The 18,160-nt window shown below is 40.0% G+C and overlaps 1 protein-coding gene and 1 long non-coding RNA gene across 4 annotated transcripts in view; one reads left to right on the forward strand and one right to left on the reverse strand.

Annotated features, from left to right (window-relative positions):
- The window catches only part of ORC3 (origin recognition complex subunit 3), a 35,182-nt gene extending 18,186 nt beyond the window's left edge, over positions 1-16,996 (forward strand). Inside the window, exons 12-20 of one of the 3 annotated variants that reach the window (XM_084284730.1) lie at positions 2,732-2,848; positions 3,730-3,809; positions 7,563-7,696; positions 9,725-9,810; positions 10,314-10,411; positions 11,337-11,478; positions 14,576-14,692; positions 15,742-15,821; positions 16,857-16,996. In XM_084284730.1, coding sequence (XP_084140856.1) covers positions 2,732-2,848; positions 3,730-3,809; positions 7,563-7,696; positions 9,725-9,810; positions 10,314-10,411; positions 11,337-11,478; positions 14,576-14,692; positions 15,742-15,821; positions 16,857-16,962 — 960 coding nt within the window. In that variant the 3' untranslated portion in view covers positions 16,963-16,996. Of the gene's footprint in view, positions 1-2,731; positions 2,849-3,729; positions 3,810-7,562; positions 7,697-9,724; positions 9,811-10,313; positions 10,412-11,336; positions 11,479-14,575; positions 14,693-15,741; positions 15,822-16,856 lie in introns of those variants that run through there. The other 2 variants (XM_084284731.1, XR_014618313.1) reach the window with 2 other exon arrangements.
- On the reverse strand, positions 3,061-9,817 carry LOC311208198. The gene is made up of 3 exons (XR_014618314.1): positions 9,689-9,817; positions 8,110-8,312; positions 3,061-3,172 (listed from the first exon to the last, which is right to left on the reverse strand). It is a non-coding gene; the product is annotated as an uncharacterized lncRNA (long non-coding RNA).
- Positions 16,997-18,160: the final 1,164 nt, after the last annotated feature.

An 18,160-nucleotide genomic window follows, 5' to 3' on the forward strand; every position in this document is an offset into this window, starting at 1 on the left:
TGAACCACTCCCTGTAGATGCATTTCTCTTAACTTCACCTCAAGTACAGCTAACCTGTCAGGCAAATGGTACGACCAGAGATAAGGCTATTATTATTAGAGCAACCTGGTCTAGTGGGAGGTGTCCCTGCCCATGGCAGGGGGGTTGGAACTGGATGATCTCTAAGGTCCCTTCCAACCCAAACTGTTCTGTGATTGTGTTAATGTATCCTAGCAGGTCTTCCTGGTCTGTAAGAACTTTTTCAGATGTGAAGAACGTTGTTAATGGTTGGAAGAGAGCAGACAAATTTGTGAGTGCAATGCGATTCTAGTAGTCAAGGCTAAAGATGATTTATATGGGATTTTATGATCTGCAGTCTTCAGTGTCAAAAATAGCTTAAGCTATTGCTGTTTCCATGCTGTTTATTCACACCTCAGCAGATGTGCCAGGACAACAGCTTGCATGGCTGCACCATGAATATAATCAGAGAAATAATCCAACTTAAAGTAACCTGACCAAAAAAAAAAAAAAAAAAAACCAACCCCAAAATGTGGATTTTTTCTGCTGTTTTGTTTCTGCAGAATAATTTCCCCAGCCTGTTCCCTCTGCAGGTGCATAAATGCTTCTGCTGAAATAACAGGAACGGAAGAAGGAAGGAGTGGGAATGAGCAGCAATGGCTGTTTCTTTAAACAAACACCATTTAATGGGCTGCTACTTTAAATTTTAATACCCATCAGTATGTTCAAAAAGTATAATATATCCCTTATTTTGTAAGTCCATTCCCACCATGGAAGTTTGGGAAAAAAACAGTTGGAATTCTTTTGTTTATGTGCACATGATGCTCCCAACCAATTGTACCTTAAGGCACTAGTTCTAGTCTCTGCTATAGCAATAGAACTGTTACTGCATTGCCAAGCTGATAGTGTTACCTGCTTATAAATTTAATTGTACTTCTTATAAATTTACCGTTCACGTTCAGGACTAGGTAAACTTGCCGTTCAGGCTTAGCAACCCAACAGCTGCATTTCCTTTCCATGTCGTTACCACATTTTTTTTTTTAGTAATTTAGGGAGGAGTTCAACATACTTAAAACAATCTGGGTTTAAATGAATTTTCTCTCGGCAGTTTTACATCCTAATTAATTACAATGTTGTCTGAAAGTTTTCATGGCAAATTTCATTTAAAATTATGTAAATATGTCAATCTATATGGAAAGTATGTTGTGTGGCCTTCTGATAATGTTTTCAACCTCTTCTAGAACAGAAATAAGGAGGGAAACAGACTATGTCTTTCCACTCTGTTATTTGGCAAAATATGTAGTCTTACTGTGTTTTAATTTATGTAACCTCATCAGTTTTGATCTGAGAAACCAGATGAGGGAAGTATAGATGCTATAATGCTCACAGTTTGAGGGAATAAGTTTGATTTAGCAGCATAAAACAGAACTTGTTACCTTCTCTCGGCTTTCTTATGGTGAAGATTTTTTTTTCTTTTAATGATCCTACTCAGAATCTAACTATAAACTTACAAATGGCTGTCTTAGGGACTTGGAAGGCGTTTAAATTGTTAAACCAATGACCCTTACTTTTTAATAGATAAAAAGTCTACAGAGAGCAACATTTTCATGCTTTTTATCATCTCAAACGTTTGTTAACATTGGAAAGCTCTCTGCAGCACCAAGTATCTGTGTTACTTTCAGCCTGCAGGATGATACTTACGTATTTCCACTTCAGTCTGCCTTGTGTTGCCAGCAGCATGTAACTTTGTTTGTTTGTTTGTTTTTTGGTTGTTGTTATTGTTGTGTTTTTTTGATATGTTTTATGTTTGGTATCGATATTTTCAGCTTAATTTTAGTGGATTTCAGTGGCTTGGGTGTGTTTTTTTTCTTTGTTTTGTTGTTCCATGTTTTTTTTTTCCTCTCCATTTGGAATAACATGTTCTGAGTTGATGGAAATGGTACTAAAAATGTAGACAGCCCTGTTTTTCTCTTTTGATCTTTGAAATCAGATGGGAGAAGATTTTTTGATTCATGAACTTAAATGTAATAAGCCTAAAATACTTACATGCAGCTACCAGAAATTGCTAGTAGGGTTTTCCAGAAGTCTTGCATATCCTTCCAAGGGAAGTCAGTGATAATGAAGTGTGATCTGGTAAATTCAATAGCAGCAGTTCATAATTTCTTTTTCCTAATACATGATTTATTTATTTTTTTCTGAAGATCTCAATCTATGAATAAGCAAACCAACTGAAGAGCACACAGAAACAGCAACTCTAGAATGTTTTCCTATGAAATTTTCTTTTTATGTATACCTCCTAGTAAAAGCAGGAAGCACCCATAATGTAACAAATATATTTTAAAATGTATTTGTAATATAAAAATGCAAATAGCAAGGATTTGAATAAATTTAGCTATATAATTTCTCAGTGCATATTAAAAGTGTAGTCCTGTTTGTTGTGAGATGACACGCCAAACAACAGCTAAATATAGTTGCAAATGATAAGATAATAATGCTAATCAATAACAACTCTTCAGTGAGATGGAAGAGGAAAGTAAAGTTTAAAATATGCAGCGTGATTGCAGCGAACTGTTGAAATAGAACTTTTCTACATGGTGGTCATAATTTCACACTGGGGATTTAAGTCACAGCACATCAGAATGTCAAAACCCAAGAGTCATTTTAAGTACTTCGTGAGAGTTTTAAACAAATGATTGTCAGAATGACTTACAAAGCAATTATTCTGTCACTGTAGGAAACAGTACAGCAGTTGCTGGAGGACCTGAATGTTTACCATGAAAATTATTTTCCAGTTCTGAGATGTCTTCATGTTTTCACATCTTCGCTTCCAAAGTATCCTTTAGGCAAGCAGGTGAGGTACTGTTACTCCATTTTAGTGAAGCATGTTTTGTTGTTTCATGGTATGGCATCTGAACAAGTATTTACTCTTTTCTCTATATGTTCTCTTCTGCTGGTTTGCCCTCTGCTTCCCAAACGGAGACAGATTCTTTCTTGCTATGGGCAGAGAGAAACAGCACGTCTTATCTTTAGTGGTGGGGATGGTACTTCATCAGTCAGCAGGAAGGAGTTTTTAGGAGAAGGCAGATGGACAGATCAGCAAGAGAATTGGCAGGTTGACTTTCCCGCATCTGGAACACTCTGTATGTATTGCAGACGATGTGTACTCTTCTACCACCTAAAAGAGTCAAATTCAGAGGATGAGACTGAGTTTTAACAACCTGTACAAAAAATGATAGCAAGGGAACAGTGATAATGGTTCTTAATAGCCATATTGCTCTAATGTCATTAAATCTACCTTCTCATGCGAAGCAATTTCTTCCACTAAAAAAAAATAATTTATTCTGTGCACGTGTATCTGTCTGTTAGTTCTCAATCTATTACACACTGTTATTAGAGTCTGGCCCTAATTACAACATTGGATTGAACTGTCCCTGTATTTGAGATTTGCGAGATGTTTTAGCCAGGGCATTTGATTCAAGTTCCTCTCTGGTCTCTGCAGTTACCTGGTGCGGAGTGATCTATATGTATAGACTCCGGCAAGTTAGTTGTGTAAGGTACTAAATAATTTCAATTTCTGCTGTGGTCATTTTGCATCTCTGGGAAACAAACTCCAAAGGATTTACATGTTACTTTGAAAAGATTGTTGTAGGAGTTCCCCATTGCTTTGCTTGTTTAAAAAAAAAAAAAAAAAAAAAAAAACATGTTATTCTTTCTTTACCTTCCACATAACAGATCAGGGAGCTGCACTGTGCATGTTTGGAAAACCGTGTGTGGGAGACAGAGGAGTATGAGTCATTTCTTCAGCTAGCAAGGTGATTTTTTCCTTTTCATTTTGTTTTAATACCACTGTACATGTATAGAATATCAGTCATCTGTTATCCTAGAACTTGAAGCTGAGGATGCTACCTGTTTGGAAGCTTTGCAGCTAGTTGTGGGGTTGTTTGCAAGTATAATGGCTTTTTTCATTTTCTGTTCCTACTGTTTTCTGTGAAACTCAGCCAGATTCTAAAATCTCTTATGCCCTGTGTAATTGTGCCAAAGGCATCAAGGTGCCTTTGTGTGAATGAGAACATCGGTTGGACTTTGTCTTTTAAAGTATGATTGTGTTAGAAATTCTTTCAGTACATTATTGTGCTGTGTTTTTGAAGGCCTTCTTATTAACAGTTGACCAACAAAGTTGTTTTAGCTTGCCTAAATTTTGACCCATTCTGAGAATCTGTTCCAAATGAGTAGTTGAGGCCTTTCTTATTTACTGCTTTTTTCCTTTTCATAAACATTTCTACCAGTTTGTACAGGGATTGTGCTATTTTTTTGTGCTGTTGTGAGTTTCGAATTTTAGGAGAGCTTACGTTTGCATTGTCCATCTGTGTTTACAATAGAAAAGTCACCTAAGGCAATTTTCGTAATAGAAAACCTTTCAGTTGCAGTGTTGCAGCTTCCGACTTCTGAACATGCTTTCTCATGGCAAATGACTGTTTCCTGATGGCTGCATTCATTCAAATAATGCATTGTTTCTGTCACACAAGGAGCTGATACAACAGTTGTTACCATAACTGCCTCCGCAAGAGCCTCTGCCTTGTGAGGTTTGATGTCTGACAGGAAAACTGCTTAGAACAACTGTGTCAGTGTTGGGTGGAGGATTGCTCTCTGGGCTCATACTCATAAGAAGCATTCTCTCCATCCTGTACCTTCGCCGTACTGAGTTTCTCTCCCACACCATCACTTTGCTCTATTTTTACCCTCATTGCTTTGAAAGGATTATTTGCTTGAGTTGCCATCTCTGCAGTCATTCCTTCTTAATTTTTTTCTGACTCTCTTGAATCTTGACAGGGCTCAATCACTTATCAGCCCGTGTCTATAAATGTGTCATTGTGCTTTCCTGTACTGTCTGTTCTGTAATCTCTATTAACTCGTGGTCATTTTTGCCTCTCCCTTTTCTCCTCCTATGTTTCATTTGTTTTCCTCCACTCTGAATTCACCTGCCTCCTAGTTGATATTACCATCAGATTCTGGCTTGCTCCCTCTTTGTTCTTACCAGTTTATCTTTCTCCTGCTTTTTCTCTCATCCTGGTACCCACTTTATGGAGGTTCTGATAGAAATATCACTGCTCAGGGTAGAATAGATAATACCAGGTAGAAAATAAAAGGTAGAATAGAAATAGCAGTGATCAGGGTTATTGCTTTCATAAATTATTATTATTTTTTTTTTTTCTAATTCAGGAATTCTGTCATTTTCTTAACTCCTTCAACATAATTCCTTATAATACTTAGAATTCTAGCTGTGACTGTATTTTTTCAGCTTTTTCTTTAACTCCTTTCTCTGTTTTACACTCATTTTCTCATCTCTGATCTTTTTTTTTGCGTAGTATCGTGCTGCTGTCTCTTAGAAGAAAATGATAAAATGTGATCTTTGTACTTCTACTCACAGTCTCCCCCTCACCTTCCTATGCTCGCCTATGGAAATTATTGACTGTTCCTTAATATCTCTGCTTTCCCGGGGGCCCTGCCACCTATTGGTATTCCATATGTTCACCCTTCCATTATTCTTTTTGATTTTTTCCAGAGAGCATCTCTTTTCATTTAGGAAGTAAAAATTGAGAAAATTTTGATCAGATTATTTCTCAATTTGCAACGTGATCTCACTTTTGCTCTTCATAAATTATGTTTGAATGAAGGGCTTTCAGTTACCCTGAGTTCCTTTTTCTTGCTTTTGGTTAGTTAGTTTTCTCTACTTCAGCCTTTTCTTAGACTGCTTTTATCCCTTCAATTCAGCCAGAAGTGCTGTCCTCAAAACTACTTTTTCAGGTGATCTAACTTCAGCAATCTGGAAAGTAGTTACTCTACGTTAAGCCAGTTTTCTAGAGCCCTGAAAATATCACAGGGAGAGGGAGAGTGCGTGAGGTTTAGCTGGTAATCATTCCAATCAGAAGAAAGATAATTAAGAGATGTTGGTGTGTCTCACTTAGCTATATAATTTCTCAGTGCATATTAAAAGTGTAGTCCTGTTTGTTGTGAGATGACACGCCAAACAATTAATTTCTAGGGGTCTAACTGGTTTGGACATCTGGCCAAGATTTTAAGTGATAAAACTTTTGAGGATGATCTGACCTATCTTCTGTCTTGATACTCTGCTCCTGCCTTCGAATCGTTGATGTCATTGGGCACGTACTGCTGCTTGTCACGGTCCTGCCCTTCCATGTCCTTTTGCTGTTCACTTGTTATCCCTTCTTCAGATGATCCTTGCTTCAGCATTCTGAGGGAGTTTCTATGGACTTTGTCCTGGCTTCCTTTCTTCTCTTTCATAACTCATCGCTGAGTAATAAGAGACATTTATTGGATGTCTCTGGATGATCTTCCTTGCTTAATAGCTTTCTCTGATACCTGGAATACCTTGCAGTAATCTCAGGCACAAAAAAAAGCTGAAAGGGAGCCTTTTCTGTTTCTCAATATATAACATCCTTTTGCCAGTTGTTTGGGCCTCATAGCCCAGGTAAGTTCTTCTCTAGGCTCTTGTATCCAAGACAAGACTCTTCTAGAATTTGCAGGTTCTTTCTGAATAATACTACTAAGATAAATAATGGAAAATGTTACTAAAATAAACGACCACTCTTCTGTGTTCAAGGTCACCTTTTCATTTTGTTAGCTCTTGCTCCTTTTCTGTACAAAATTAATGTATCTGAAAGCAACTGTTGACTTGTGAAAATCCATAACCATAAATCAGATAAAAATCAACTGCCAATCAGACGCTACAGCCTGAATTGCAGTTGTCCTTCCAGACATCGACAAAGCCACCTTAGACTCTTACTGATGCATCCTTGAAACTCTGAGACAATGTTTAGGTAGCTGACATGAGACCTACTCCCATCGTTTCATTGCTGTGTTACAGTCCCTTCTTTGTGTATCCATGTTTTTGCAGTCTTCTGCAATCCTTAAACTGTTAGCATCTTTGTTTTGTGCTTCTTAAAGACAAAGCAAAAGCACAAGAATAAGCTGAGTAGGGCTGTGAGTAACCGCAGCTGTTAGGAATGTGAGATAGTTCAGAACCACTGGGTGTGTTGATTGGAATCTCTTGCACTGCATGAAAAAGTGATGGGAGTGCATGTGGAAAGATACTGGCTTGGGGCAGTGACTGATTCTGTAGTACACTTAAGAACTTGCTTTGATAACTTGTGAATGAAACTGAGCATTGAAATGGTGACATTTATAAAATGCCCTTAGAACTAAGTAAAGGCTAGGCTGGACTAGATGATCTCAAGAGGTCCCTTCCAACCTAAGTGAATCTGTGATTTTAAGAGTGGCTAAATTCATACCAATTAAATGCAGAAGGCAGTAATTTAAATTTAGTTTGAGAACGCATTCTGACATCTATCCAAGTTGAATTGTTGTGGATTTATTTGTTTGTTAATCATAATGACATCAAGAAAAATTACAGCAAGACTGAATGCTTGAAATTTTGGAGGCTTTCTCTTTTTAAAGGATTTTTTTTTTCAAATTACCATCTTTTTTTCCAGCTAAGGACATTGAAAGACACTTCATCGTTCTGTGTCAACAATTGTGTCTTTTAGGATGTTGAATAAGTGTGATTTGGTAACCATGCTTCAAAAATGTGTGGAAATTCTTGTGTCATCTCCTGGAAAGGAGTTCGATAAGACAGTAGAGAAGTTGAAGGAGTTCTTGACCCAGTTTCAGAAACTAGAAGGTGGGTGTGCGTTTTCATACGTTCCTTTGCAGATTAAATTGAAGCTGTTCTATAATGGGACAAATGGGTATCATTTTCTGTGGTATATCCTCGTACTGTACCAAGTTGTCAAACATTTCAGGATTGTTTTTAAATACACAGGCACAAATATGCCACTTCTGTTTTATTGGTTTGTGGTTCCTGCTCTTCTAATACAGAAGAGTGATGTAAGATAAGAAATTGGACAGATCAGCAAACATTACTCACTAAATCTGTCATATGTGTATTCTGAGCATTTTACCAGATGTTGCAATCATTAAAAACATTTAACAAGTAAAAACAGATTTTGAAAGATAAGTAGAAGCAGGCTTGCTTATGGAAAGTATTTAATCCAGATTTAGCTATTTCTATACTTTGTATAGATGTTATTTTACCTGCGCCCTCAGTTAGATTTGTATGAAAGCAAGGACACCCACTGTCAGTTGTCCTGGCTCTGCTGCCGTGCTGTAACCTGTCGAGCCCCTGTATGTGGTTATCCACGGTACGAGGACATATCGGGGCTGTGGTATGGCAATGTGGTGATCCTTTCGAAGAGGCTGTATTTGTCACTGAAGGTGCTGGCACTGAAGAATCTGAACTGCATTGGAAAACAGGAAGGTTCATCTAATTTAGAAAAGAAACACTTCAAAATGCAGGAGTATTGGATAAAAGAAGTATTGGATAAAATATTAGGACTCCTACCTTGAAGGAATAAATAGAATCAAATCAAAATGGAAAAAAAATAATCAAGGAATTCAGAGATGTGCAGAACTTAAAAAGAAGGGCAGTATTGATTTCAAATATTGATTTGAAGAAGTTTTTAAAACAGAGCTTAATGAGTACAAGAATGATCTTCGTTTTCAAAAAGGATTTAAGGTACTACCAAAAAGCAAGAGTGGGGCAATTAAAATAAGCCTGAAATGAATAGATTGCTGAGTTAGGTGACTTCTTCCTGTATGTTTCTGGTTGTGTTGATCTTTAGCAGAAGTTTTCAGAAGTCTGCCAACAATACTAGGTACCCAAAGCTCCCTTCTGGTGAATGGATAGTCTAAAATATTGTGTTAGTGGTGGTGTGTTTTCTAAAAACAGTCCATCTTCTCAAGACTTTCTGATGAATTGGAAAATAGCAAAACATGAGGCTTGAGGAAAGAAAATATGTTCAATCTATTTTGAGCAGAAGGGTTTGATTTTTAAAATACCTCAAGTTATAGCAGTGAAGAGAGGAAGTTCTCTGTTTTGAAATCTTTAACTAAATGCAAACAGTAGATAAAATTCCAGTGAGCTAGGTAGTAAGTCTCTGCTGCTCATTCACCTGGACGTCTTTCAAAAGCCTTTCTGTTTTGACGTTACTCTGGTAGCATCATTTTATTTTTATTTTTATTTTATTTTTCAGAAGAAGAAAGAATGAATTGGCAAATGTATTAGTGAATGTGTTAGGAAAAGGTCTTCCAGGACTTGTGCAGTGTGTGCTTGTGTATGGGTACTGTTGATGTTGAGTGTTTGAGAAAAAGATGAGGTTGTTTTTAAACGTACATTTTAATGATCACTTCAGTTCTTAGTACTGTTTCTGAGCTTTTAGGGGAGAGTTACTTGATACCGTGGGCCTGAGCATTTTCATAACTTTCAATAAAAATTGAAGTTACTAGTTCTAGCTAGTCAGCTTTCTTTCTCCAGAACTGGAGAAATGGATCAGCCCTGCAAGATACTGATCAAATCAAGATTCTGTAACGCTGAAACTTGGCATCAGTCTGCAGTCCTGCCCTATTCACTGATGTGTTTTGAAACACCAACTACAAAAGATAATTTTGTTGCCGTTTTCTGTTAGATCTTTTCGGTTCCTACTAAGGGAGTTACGGTGATGATTTTTAATGATGTTGACACCTCTTCAGAGAGCAGTAAAATATCAGCTCATTCTATGTAGGTCACCAGAAAGCTTTTATGGATCATGATTGTTACTGCTGGTCAGAGCTTTACCTGTGATCTGTAGGTGAAATCTCCCTTTTGTTCTAGTAGCAGAAGCTTGCCAAGAACGAGATGAGTCCGTATCGTCACAAAAGGAGCTCCAGAAGAAGACAGACCTTTATCATCTTCAGAAGGTCAGGCCTACATAGGCTTTACTGACTAGTTCCTTCACTGAATCTTTAAGGTGTATTTGTCCATGGTTAGCTCTTCCCTGCTAGCTGGAGCTCTGCCTAACAGTTATGGATATTAACTTTGCTTAAAAATGAACGAATAGTAACAATCATGTATATCAGACCTACCTGATGAATAGAAAATAATAGCAAATATCTGTCATAAAATAGGATTTTAAAGTGCAAATTAGTTGTATTTTTGGGTTGAACTTGTAAATTCCACTCTGCCTAACCCACATTTCTTCAAGCTTGAGGCTTGAAGATTTAACCTAACTCCTACAAGTATGAGAACTGAATACACTGGCTTCAATAAAAATAGCTGCACGATCACAGTTGGGATCATCATTAGTGAAGACATGCCAGGAAAAATAATTCTACATGTTCAACATACACGTTGTGTTCTCTAGAGAATAATTACGTCCCAGGTAGTTTTATGCAACCCTTTTTTTTTTTTTTTTTTTTTAAAGACTTTGTTGGAGTTGAAGGAATCAAGGCGGTCTAAGAAACTGACAAAGTTTGAAATGCTTCGTTTTGAAGTTGTTGACTATATAGACAGCGTTGTAAGGTGAGCTTCTCTATTTTATATTCCTGCGTTAATTTGCATCGTAAGTTAAAACAGAAAGTTTGCTAACAAGTTAACATGGGAATAATCTTGTCAAAATTATGTCTTAGTCCTTGTGGTATGAAGTACGCTATTTTCTTTCCCCTTTCTTATTCTTCCTTTGGTTGAGCACTCTGAAAAAAAAAAAATACAACCTGTTTTCCATAGGTTAGAAGTAATTGGCACATAAACTGACAAACTTACTTCGTCTGCAGAGTGAAGTTGAGGGGAGGGCTGGGTGTACGTTATGAAATAAAGTCAAGAGTTTTTACTCTAATCTTTGCTGGTCTGTTCTATTTATGAAACTCTAGATGCCAAGTGTGATATCCTAGCCATTTTTGGCAAGTAAGGCATAGTGAATAAGGTATTGGAGGCAGCTTTGTGGATGAAAATTTGCAAGGCTTGGGGTGTGTGGGGTAAGAGATGAAGGCACTTGTTAACTGTGCAGCCTTAGTGAAGGGAGGTGGCAGGTTGAAAGCCTGTGTTGGCATGGGTGGGGGAAGAGAAGCTAACAGAAGTGCCCAAAAAAAGCTTCAGATATGAAGATAGAGATGGCCTCAAGATGGATCAGTAGGACTTGTGGAGTAGAGTACCTAGCTGGTGTTAGCATTTATCACACAGAATCACAGAATTTCTGCCCTTATTTTTTAGTTTGTCTGGCCCAGCTAGAATTCCAAGTTAAATCCCTCAGATGCAGAGTTGCTAACTATTGACTTCCCTGCTTAAAAATTGATTCCGGTCCTGTTCATCTTTTTTGGGGGGGGAGATTTGTCAGTACTGGTTGAAATACATTATCGCAGTCTCTGACTGCAGTGAAGTTCTGTTGTTTTCCCTTAAGGTAAAGCTTGTATCTCCCTTCCTCGCCCCGTACCTCATGTTGCTTTTTCAGAAATTACCTTGTTCCTGCAGACCACAAGACGCTGCATGAGATAGTGTATTTCAACACAGCCAGTGTTCTTCGCGAGCACTTGAACGCTGCCCCCAGGGTTGCACTTCACACGGCTCTGAATAACCCATACTCCTACCTGAAGGTAAGAAGCCAGTGAGCTGTTTGCAGGGCTGGAGTAGTTTCGGAAGGCTGTACACGAGGATGATGTTCAAGTCTTAGTTTTGCTGTTTCATGAAGCTTGGCACGTGCTCAGATGTTTTGCAGAGAACCAGCACGGCCGTGTTGATAAGCAACTGGGGACTTTGCTAAGAGCTAGGGAATCTGGCTGGCTGAAATAAAGAGGCTGATTATGGAAAGAGTTTTATATGGGAAAGCTGTTTTCCAGAGCCTGTTCTAGTTGTGATCTTCTATAGATGTAGCAGAAAAGTCATTTTGTCCTTCATTATGAATGGGAGGACTGTGTCCAAGGGAAAAAAATTGTGTCAGGGGCTTTTTCCAGAGACTTTCTTTGCAGTGCTGGTGCTGAGGCCTCACTGTGTAGGCTTGCTGTGAGGTGAAGGCATAGTGAGGAAATTTACAATAGCTTAAATACAAGCATATTTAAAGGAGTCCTTTTCTTTTTACATTAATTTCAATATCCGTTGTGTATTGACATCCTGTCTTTCCTGAGCCCAAGAAAAGGATTGTCATTGATTCTGTTAGCGAGCCTGACCTTTTTCTAGAGAAGAAAAACAGCCTCTTCCCTGGTTCGTTCGTGTATCAAATTCCTGGGATGACCCCTGAAAGGGAAGAAAGGAGAAGCACACGATTTGGAGCAGGAGTGAACATACATTTCTCTGGTTTATCCTTGATTGTAGCATATAGAATATAGCTTGTAGCATATAGAATATATATGCTACTTGGAGTTATCCTTGTGCCTTGACATTTCTCTTAAAAAGTATGATTGCAGTTTTGAAGAAGGCATTGGTTATAGCTGTATCTGTGTGTTTGTGGTACTTGAATCGGAGCCAACACTTAATTACCAGAAACCAAGCTTAATAAAGATCGGTCTTTGAAATCCACAGCCCAGTTTGTGTTGGGTTTGTTTGGCACCGTGCCTCTGTTTGAATGAGGGTTTTTCTGTGTGCAGGACTTTGTCTAAAATTGCTTGGTCTGATTTGTGAAAACGGCAGTTAGCAAGTGGGCTACCACTGAGGAAACCTAATGTGAACATCACTAACTTATGCTGTAGAAAAAAATGTAAAGATCAGGAAAGTTAGCAAAATCCAGGTGCTAACGTGTTGAATGAGTATTCTCTTTGATGAGCTGACAGGACTTAAAGTCCTCTGCCATCCTGCACTTTGTTCTGTGACGTACTTCAACATGTTTTTGATGTTTGAGTAAATTGTGAAGGTTTTGACATAGTTTCTAGTAGCAGCAGTATTGGCTGAGTACCTTGCTTAGCATTTTAACCCGTGTGAGTCAAATCTTTTTCTTGCTTGTACCTGTGACTTCTGTATGGCTTGTATTTTCCTGGGATGTGACCAGAGCAAGGTTTTTTAGAGCTGTTCCTACCACAAGAAAAGGACCGAAGAGGATCTGCTTCGGTGGAGTACTAGCAAATGATTAATAATGTGATGCATTTCTTACAAGAGTCTAGTCTGGTTATTTATTTAGCTAAATCCAAACCGAAGAGCATACTTATCCTGAAAAAACAATGCACACAAAAAGAAGTACAATTCTGTTTTCGCTCATCTCATGAAAACACAACAAGTTTTAACCTGGAATATCAGCAAGTCACTGCTTAGGGTTGTATCAGCTCAAGGAAATGTCATTTTTGGGTCTTCCCAGGGTTTAGGTGGTCATGCAAATTTTGTTCTTGACCGTGGGGTGACATTGATCTCAAGGAGTGAGCCCTGCTGCATCCTGCCTCCTTGGTCTAGTTTCCTTCCAGGGACAGCTGAGGTTGCTCTGGTGCTTGCTGGATGCTCTCCTAAACCGATTCAGGTTGTGAACGGACAAGCTTTAGGCTGGCATTAAAAACCAAATCTGAAAGATTAGGATTCAATGCCAAGTGTCCAGCAGCACCAGAGTTAGCACCAAGGTGAGTGGTTGGAAGCCGTGGGGTTAGGAGCGGTAGCAGAGAGGACAGAAGTGTAGGGCAACCCCCGTGGGTAGTGGTGAGCCACTAGATCCCCCAGAAGGTGTAACTTCGCCTCTGCTAGTTGGTAGCACAGTAATGAGGTTGGACTTGATCATCTGAGAGGCCTTTTTTATTGAACATGAGCCTCACAAATTGCAGGAACTGAGATAGATAAAACGTAAGCTAAAGATTCCTGAGCAAAGTTGTGTGTTTTGCCCAACCTTCTTTCCTATCTTGAAAAGCTTTTATTTATGAAGGTAGGACTAGGCGCTAGGGCTTTATAGACTTCTCAAGTCTGGCATGTTTGCTGGTGTATTTTAACTGCCATATAAGAGCATTTTAGCAAAAATTTCTAGGAACTGAAAGGAATGATCCAAAGTTGTTTTATTAGAGGAGCTGGCTTCTTAAGAGTATGTGAGACTGAAAACTGAATAAAATTATGAACTGAGGTGAAATGTCATAACTTTCTGCAGCCGTGCGGAGACTTTCTTCTAGCTCCAGTGGTTTTTGGTTTTTGGTTTACTTACACAGTAAATGGTTTGGTGCTGATGACCTGGATTTCCTGACACAGTACAGTTTATGAGAAATCAGACTTCTGCCTTTGTAGGTGTTGAGTTTCAAGCCAGAGAAATGATTGTTGCATTTCAAAGATAAAACTCTGAGATGAAAGAAACAATTCTGGTTTTTAGCCCATGTGACAGATTTTTGCTAAGACTTTCCTTTCTGAGGGGGGATGAGGGCCTTACTTTGTAAGGCCTGAGATTAATCATGAGAGGTTTCTTTTCCTGAATCCACAGAACAGAATATTTCTCTCAAGAGAAACAGGAAAAAGCCCAAGCAGAGAATCATTTGAGTAAGTAGAAAAGATGGTAGAAGGACCACAAGGAGCGAAGTACCTAGGAGAGCTGTGGTGTTTATTTTTTAATAGTGTGGTTTTTTGTTTGTTTGTTTGTTCTGTTTATTTCTTTGCGCCACCAACTTAGCACTAAACACACAAGCAGTAAATATTTGGTTAAAATACTTACCGTGTGAATTTCCTGGTGCAGTGTTTAATCTAGCCTTATAGATTGTTGAGGATTAAGAACTGATTGGGGTTACTGCCTTTGTCTTTCATCAGAGTCAAGCTTTGAGAAGCGATGGAGGAAGCATTTCTAATAAAGCCCCTGACATATGCATAGTCTACAAGCTCCATTTGGAGTGCGGCAGATTAATCAATCTCGTTGATTGGTTGGAGGTACGTAAGGATGCAAGCAGTGCCTCCAGCTGCTCCCAGTATTTTCCTGATTTACCTCTTTGCTGTGTACCTGCTTTTCTGGTGTGCCCCTCAACAACCAACTCGTTGCCGGCCCCAGTCCCTCCTGCACAAGAACACGGTGTCTCCAGAGCCCCAGCCCACAGAGTCCTCCCTCCCGCCTGCTGTGAATCATTTATTTCCAGCATTGTTACTCCGTGGTGAAATTCTTCTGTTTCACGTTTGCAGATCAGACGTTACGCTTCGCAAAGCTACCTTGTTCCCCCTTTAAATATTTTATGACACTTTCAGGGAAACAGGGAAGCGTGGGGCTTTGGGGCAGAATGCTTATGCTAGGGAAGAGCAAAGCGTCAAGCCCGATACCCTGTCTCATACCATGGCCAAAGGGCAGTATGAGAAGAGAATGTGTATCAATATGATACATTCTCTGAGTACTTCCCAACAGCCATGTTTTAGTTCCACTATTTCCTAATCTGGAATGTTTTCTCTGTATTTTATGAAGTCTAACTGGATTACTTGAGCAGTGCAAGCTTTCAGGAACCACAGCAGCTTGTGGGAAAGAATTGTTGAGCTTCACTACATGCCGTGCGCAGAACACCCCTCTTCTCTGAATGTGCTTCATTTGCTGCTGCCTTGCTTGTGTATTGGAAGAGAAAGTGCACCTCAGATCCCTATCCAGCCTCCTGATGTCACTCAGTTTTATAGATCTCTCTGCAGCCAGCTTAATTTTTCCAGATGGTTTACAGACTCTCGCTTTCTGAATTTTTTTTTCTGAGAACGGGTCAGGAACCAGAAGTGTATTTGTATGTAGTCGTGAGTTCAGGGAGTCACCTTCTTTCATTCTGTGCCTTCCCTGGTAATGTGTGACCTTGCTTGCTCTCTGGATTGCTGTGAAACTGACATTGTCAGAGTTACTGTTCCGAGATCTCATTCCCCCTGAGTGACGGTGATTAGCTCAGAGCTCGTTATTTTACACGCAGCTCTGCCTGTTCATGAAACGTGTTAAATCTGTGCTGCTTCTCCCTTTCTAGGCTTTCTCAACTGTGGTGACGGCAGTCGAGGGACCAAATGCAGATGCACCTTCCTCAGACCAGGTGGATGATGTTATCCAGTATCCTTTCTCACTTCGGTCTTAAATTTATTTGACGTTCAAATGCTTATGGGATTAGTGAACCAGGATTCTTAAAATGCAGCTTTTTGTGCGCTGATGTCTTATTTTTCCTGGATTAGTTAAGTGACTCAAGCAGTCTTTATGTGCAGAGTCACAGAAACGGATCATGTGAAATAGTTGGGCTGGGAGTGGTGAGGTAAGGGAGCAGCTTTTGTCCAGAGGAGCGTTTTGGATCTGAAATAGAAGCAACGGAGCTTGAAACAAGATGAAGCAGCTGTTCTGAGTTAAATCATCTGAGAGTTGGTACATCTGCTTATGCAGGGGGAGAGCGTTACTGAGGAAGAGGCAGGACAGTTGTGACCTAGAGAGGAGATGGAAAGAGTTGGTAGTTTACTCTTATGGGGACAATTAAAGCATTAGCAGAGGAAATGCTTATGAAGCAGTCTCTGCAGAAACCATGAGCTCTGCTGCCTCAGAGCTGAGGCTCCTGGCTTGCACTAAACATCCATCCTGCTTCTCGCTCGGTCCTGATTCTCGCTTCAGAGGATCTGAAGGACGGGCACTGGAACCACAACTCATGGCTACAGCAGTAGTGCTGCCGCAGGGGTGAACAGCGGTATGAGCATGAGTTTGTGTATGTGGTGATGCTGTGCCACTGCACCTCTGCTGTTCTATGAACCCCCCCAAAAATCCCTCTGCAAGTATCTTGCTTCCCATTTTCTTTTAATGAGCATAAGTGGAAATTCTTCAGAGAGACATAAAATTAGTATTTTCATAGGTTTAAAGCTTCTTTTCAAGTGAAAAGGAATGTTCCTTTGTTGCCACGTTGTTTTCAGGTAGCAAAAAGAAACACTGTCTAGATTATTTGTGCTTCTGGAGGCCAGGCATGCTCTTTCCAACAATTTTAGTGTGCAACACATTTTGTGTAATCAATGCTTACCATAACTTAACAATCTTCCCCTCTGGGAGATGATGGTGTCCCTGTTGGCTATCGTCATTAAAAGTGTCTTCAGTTTCCTTGACTGACACATCCAGCGCTCGTTTTATTCGAGCGGTTTCGGAACTGGAACTCCTGGGTTTTATCAAGCCCAGCAAGCAGAAAACCGATCACGTGGCGAGGTTGACATGGGGAGGCTGTTAATGTGCCACCAGAACCTTAATAAAGCTGTTCTTTGTAACGCTGGGCGATGGCTGTGTTCCCACTAAACTAGTCTTAACTGACTTAGCAAGCTGAGTCCGAGTCAAGGCTGACTGAACGCTGAGCTACATTCCCAGTGCCTGGAGGAACCGCAGTCACAATGTTGTTTTTTAACACCCTGCCTCCATATCGTAATGCGCTGCTCTGTTGCTGCTCGTGTTCCAGATACTGTAGTGGTGTGCCAGTGTTCATCAGCTTTGATGTGCAATACTTAACGCTGTGCTGATATAATTCAGGATGCCAAGCCAAAATGAGAACAGGGGATGTGTCAGCTGCAGAAGTGATGAAGCAGCATTATTAACTTGCTCACGATCTGATAGCATTTGAATCATCAGTATAAAATGCCTTCCCCCTCCCTGAAGTACAGATTTCAGTATGCTAAGGAAGACAATAAGCTCCTGTGCTTGGCATCTGCTGCGTGTCCTTCAAAGCAGAACCAGTCCTAGCACCCTGAAAAACTTGATCTTGAAGCAGAGAAAGTGACAATACGTCTGAAGATACAGCGTTATGTTCTCTGAGAAGAGCAAATGCAAACTTTGACTCATTCCCTTGTACTGAGGGTAAGTAGGAGCTTAGCTGTGGGGAATTTGTGTCAACAAAGGCCAAATAAGAATATGGCGCTCACACACCTTACAGGAAGGCAGTAAAATCCACACACCATCTCTTTTCTCTTTGCTGATGATTTGTATTCTACACAAGCAAAAGAAACAGCTGAGAGCATGGAAGCACTGCTTATGTGACAGTTCTCCAGTCCATGACACTGCATCAACGAGCACAGCAGTAGAGGCAGCACTGCCAGTAAGAAAGGAGACTTTTCTTTGCCCTTCAAGAGCTGCCCTGCCCATCTTATGCATTAGGCTTTGCCTTCACCCTGTTTGGGCAGCAAATGTGTTTTCCAACCATGGAAGAAGCCTTCCCCTGCAGCACAGTGCCTCTGCTCCACGCTGATAATCTGCCCCCCCCCCCCCCCGCCCCGGGCTGTGGCTCGTGCTCTGCAGCCACGGGGTGGAGGCCTCAGGTCGGCCTTATCACCTCACGACCGGCTGCACTGCTCCAGAAGTGTTTAGACTTTGCGCTGGGTGGGAATGACTGGGTTTATTGTGAAAGGCTGTGTTTACCACCAAAGAAAACCTCCCAGCCG

The sequence above is a fragment of the Netta rufina genome (genome assembly GCF_964035555.1).
Source record: "Netta rufina genome assembly, chromosome: 3".
Taxonomy (NCBI): domain Eukaryota; kingdom Metazoa; phylum Chordata; class Aves; order Anseriformes; family Anatidae; genus Netta; species Netta rufina.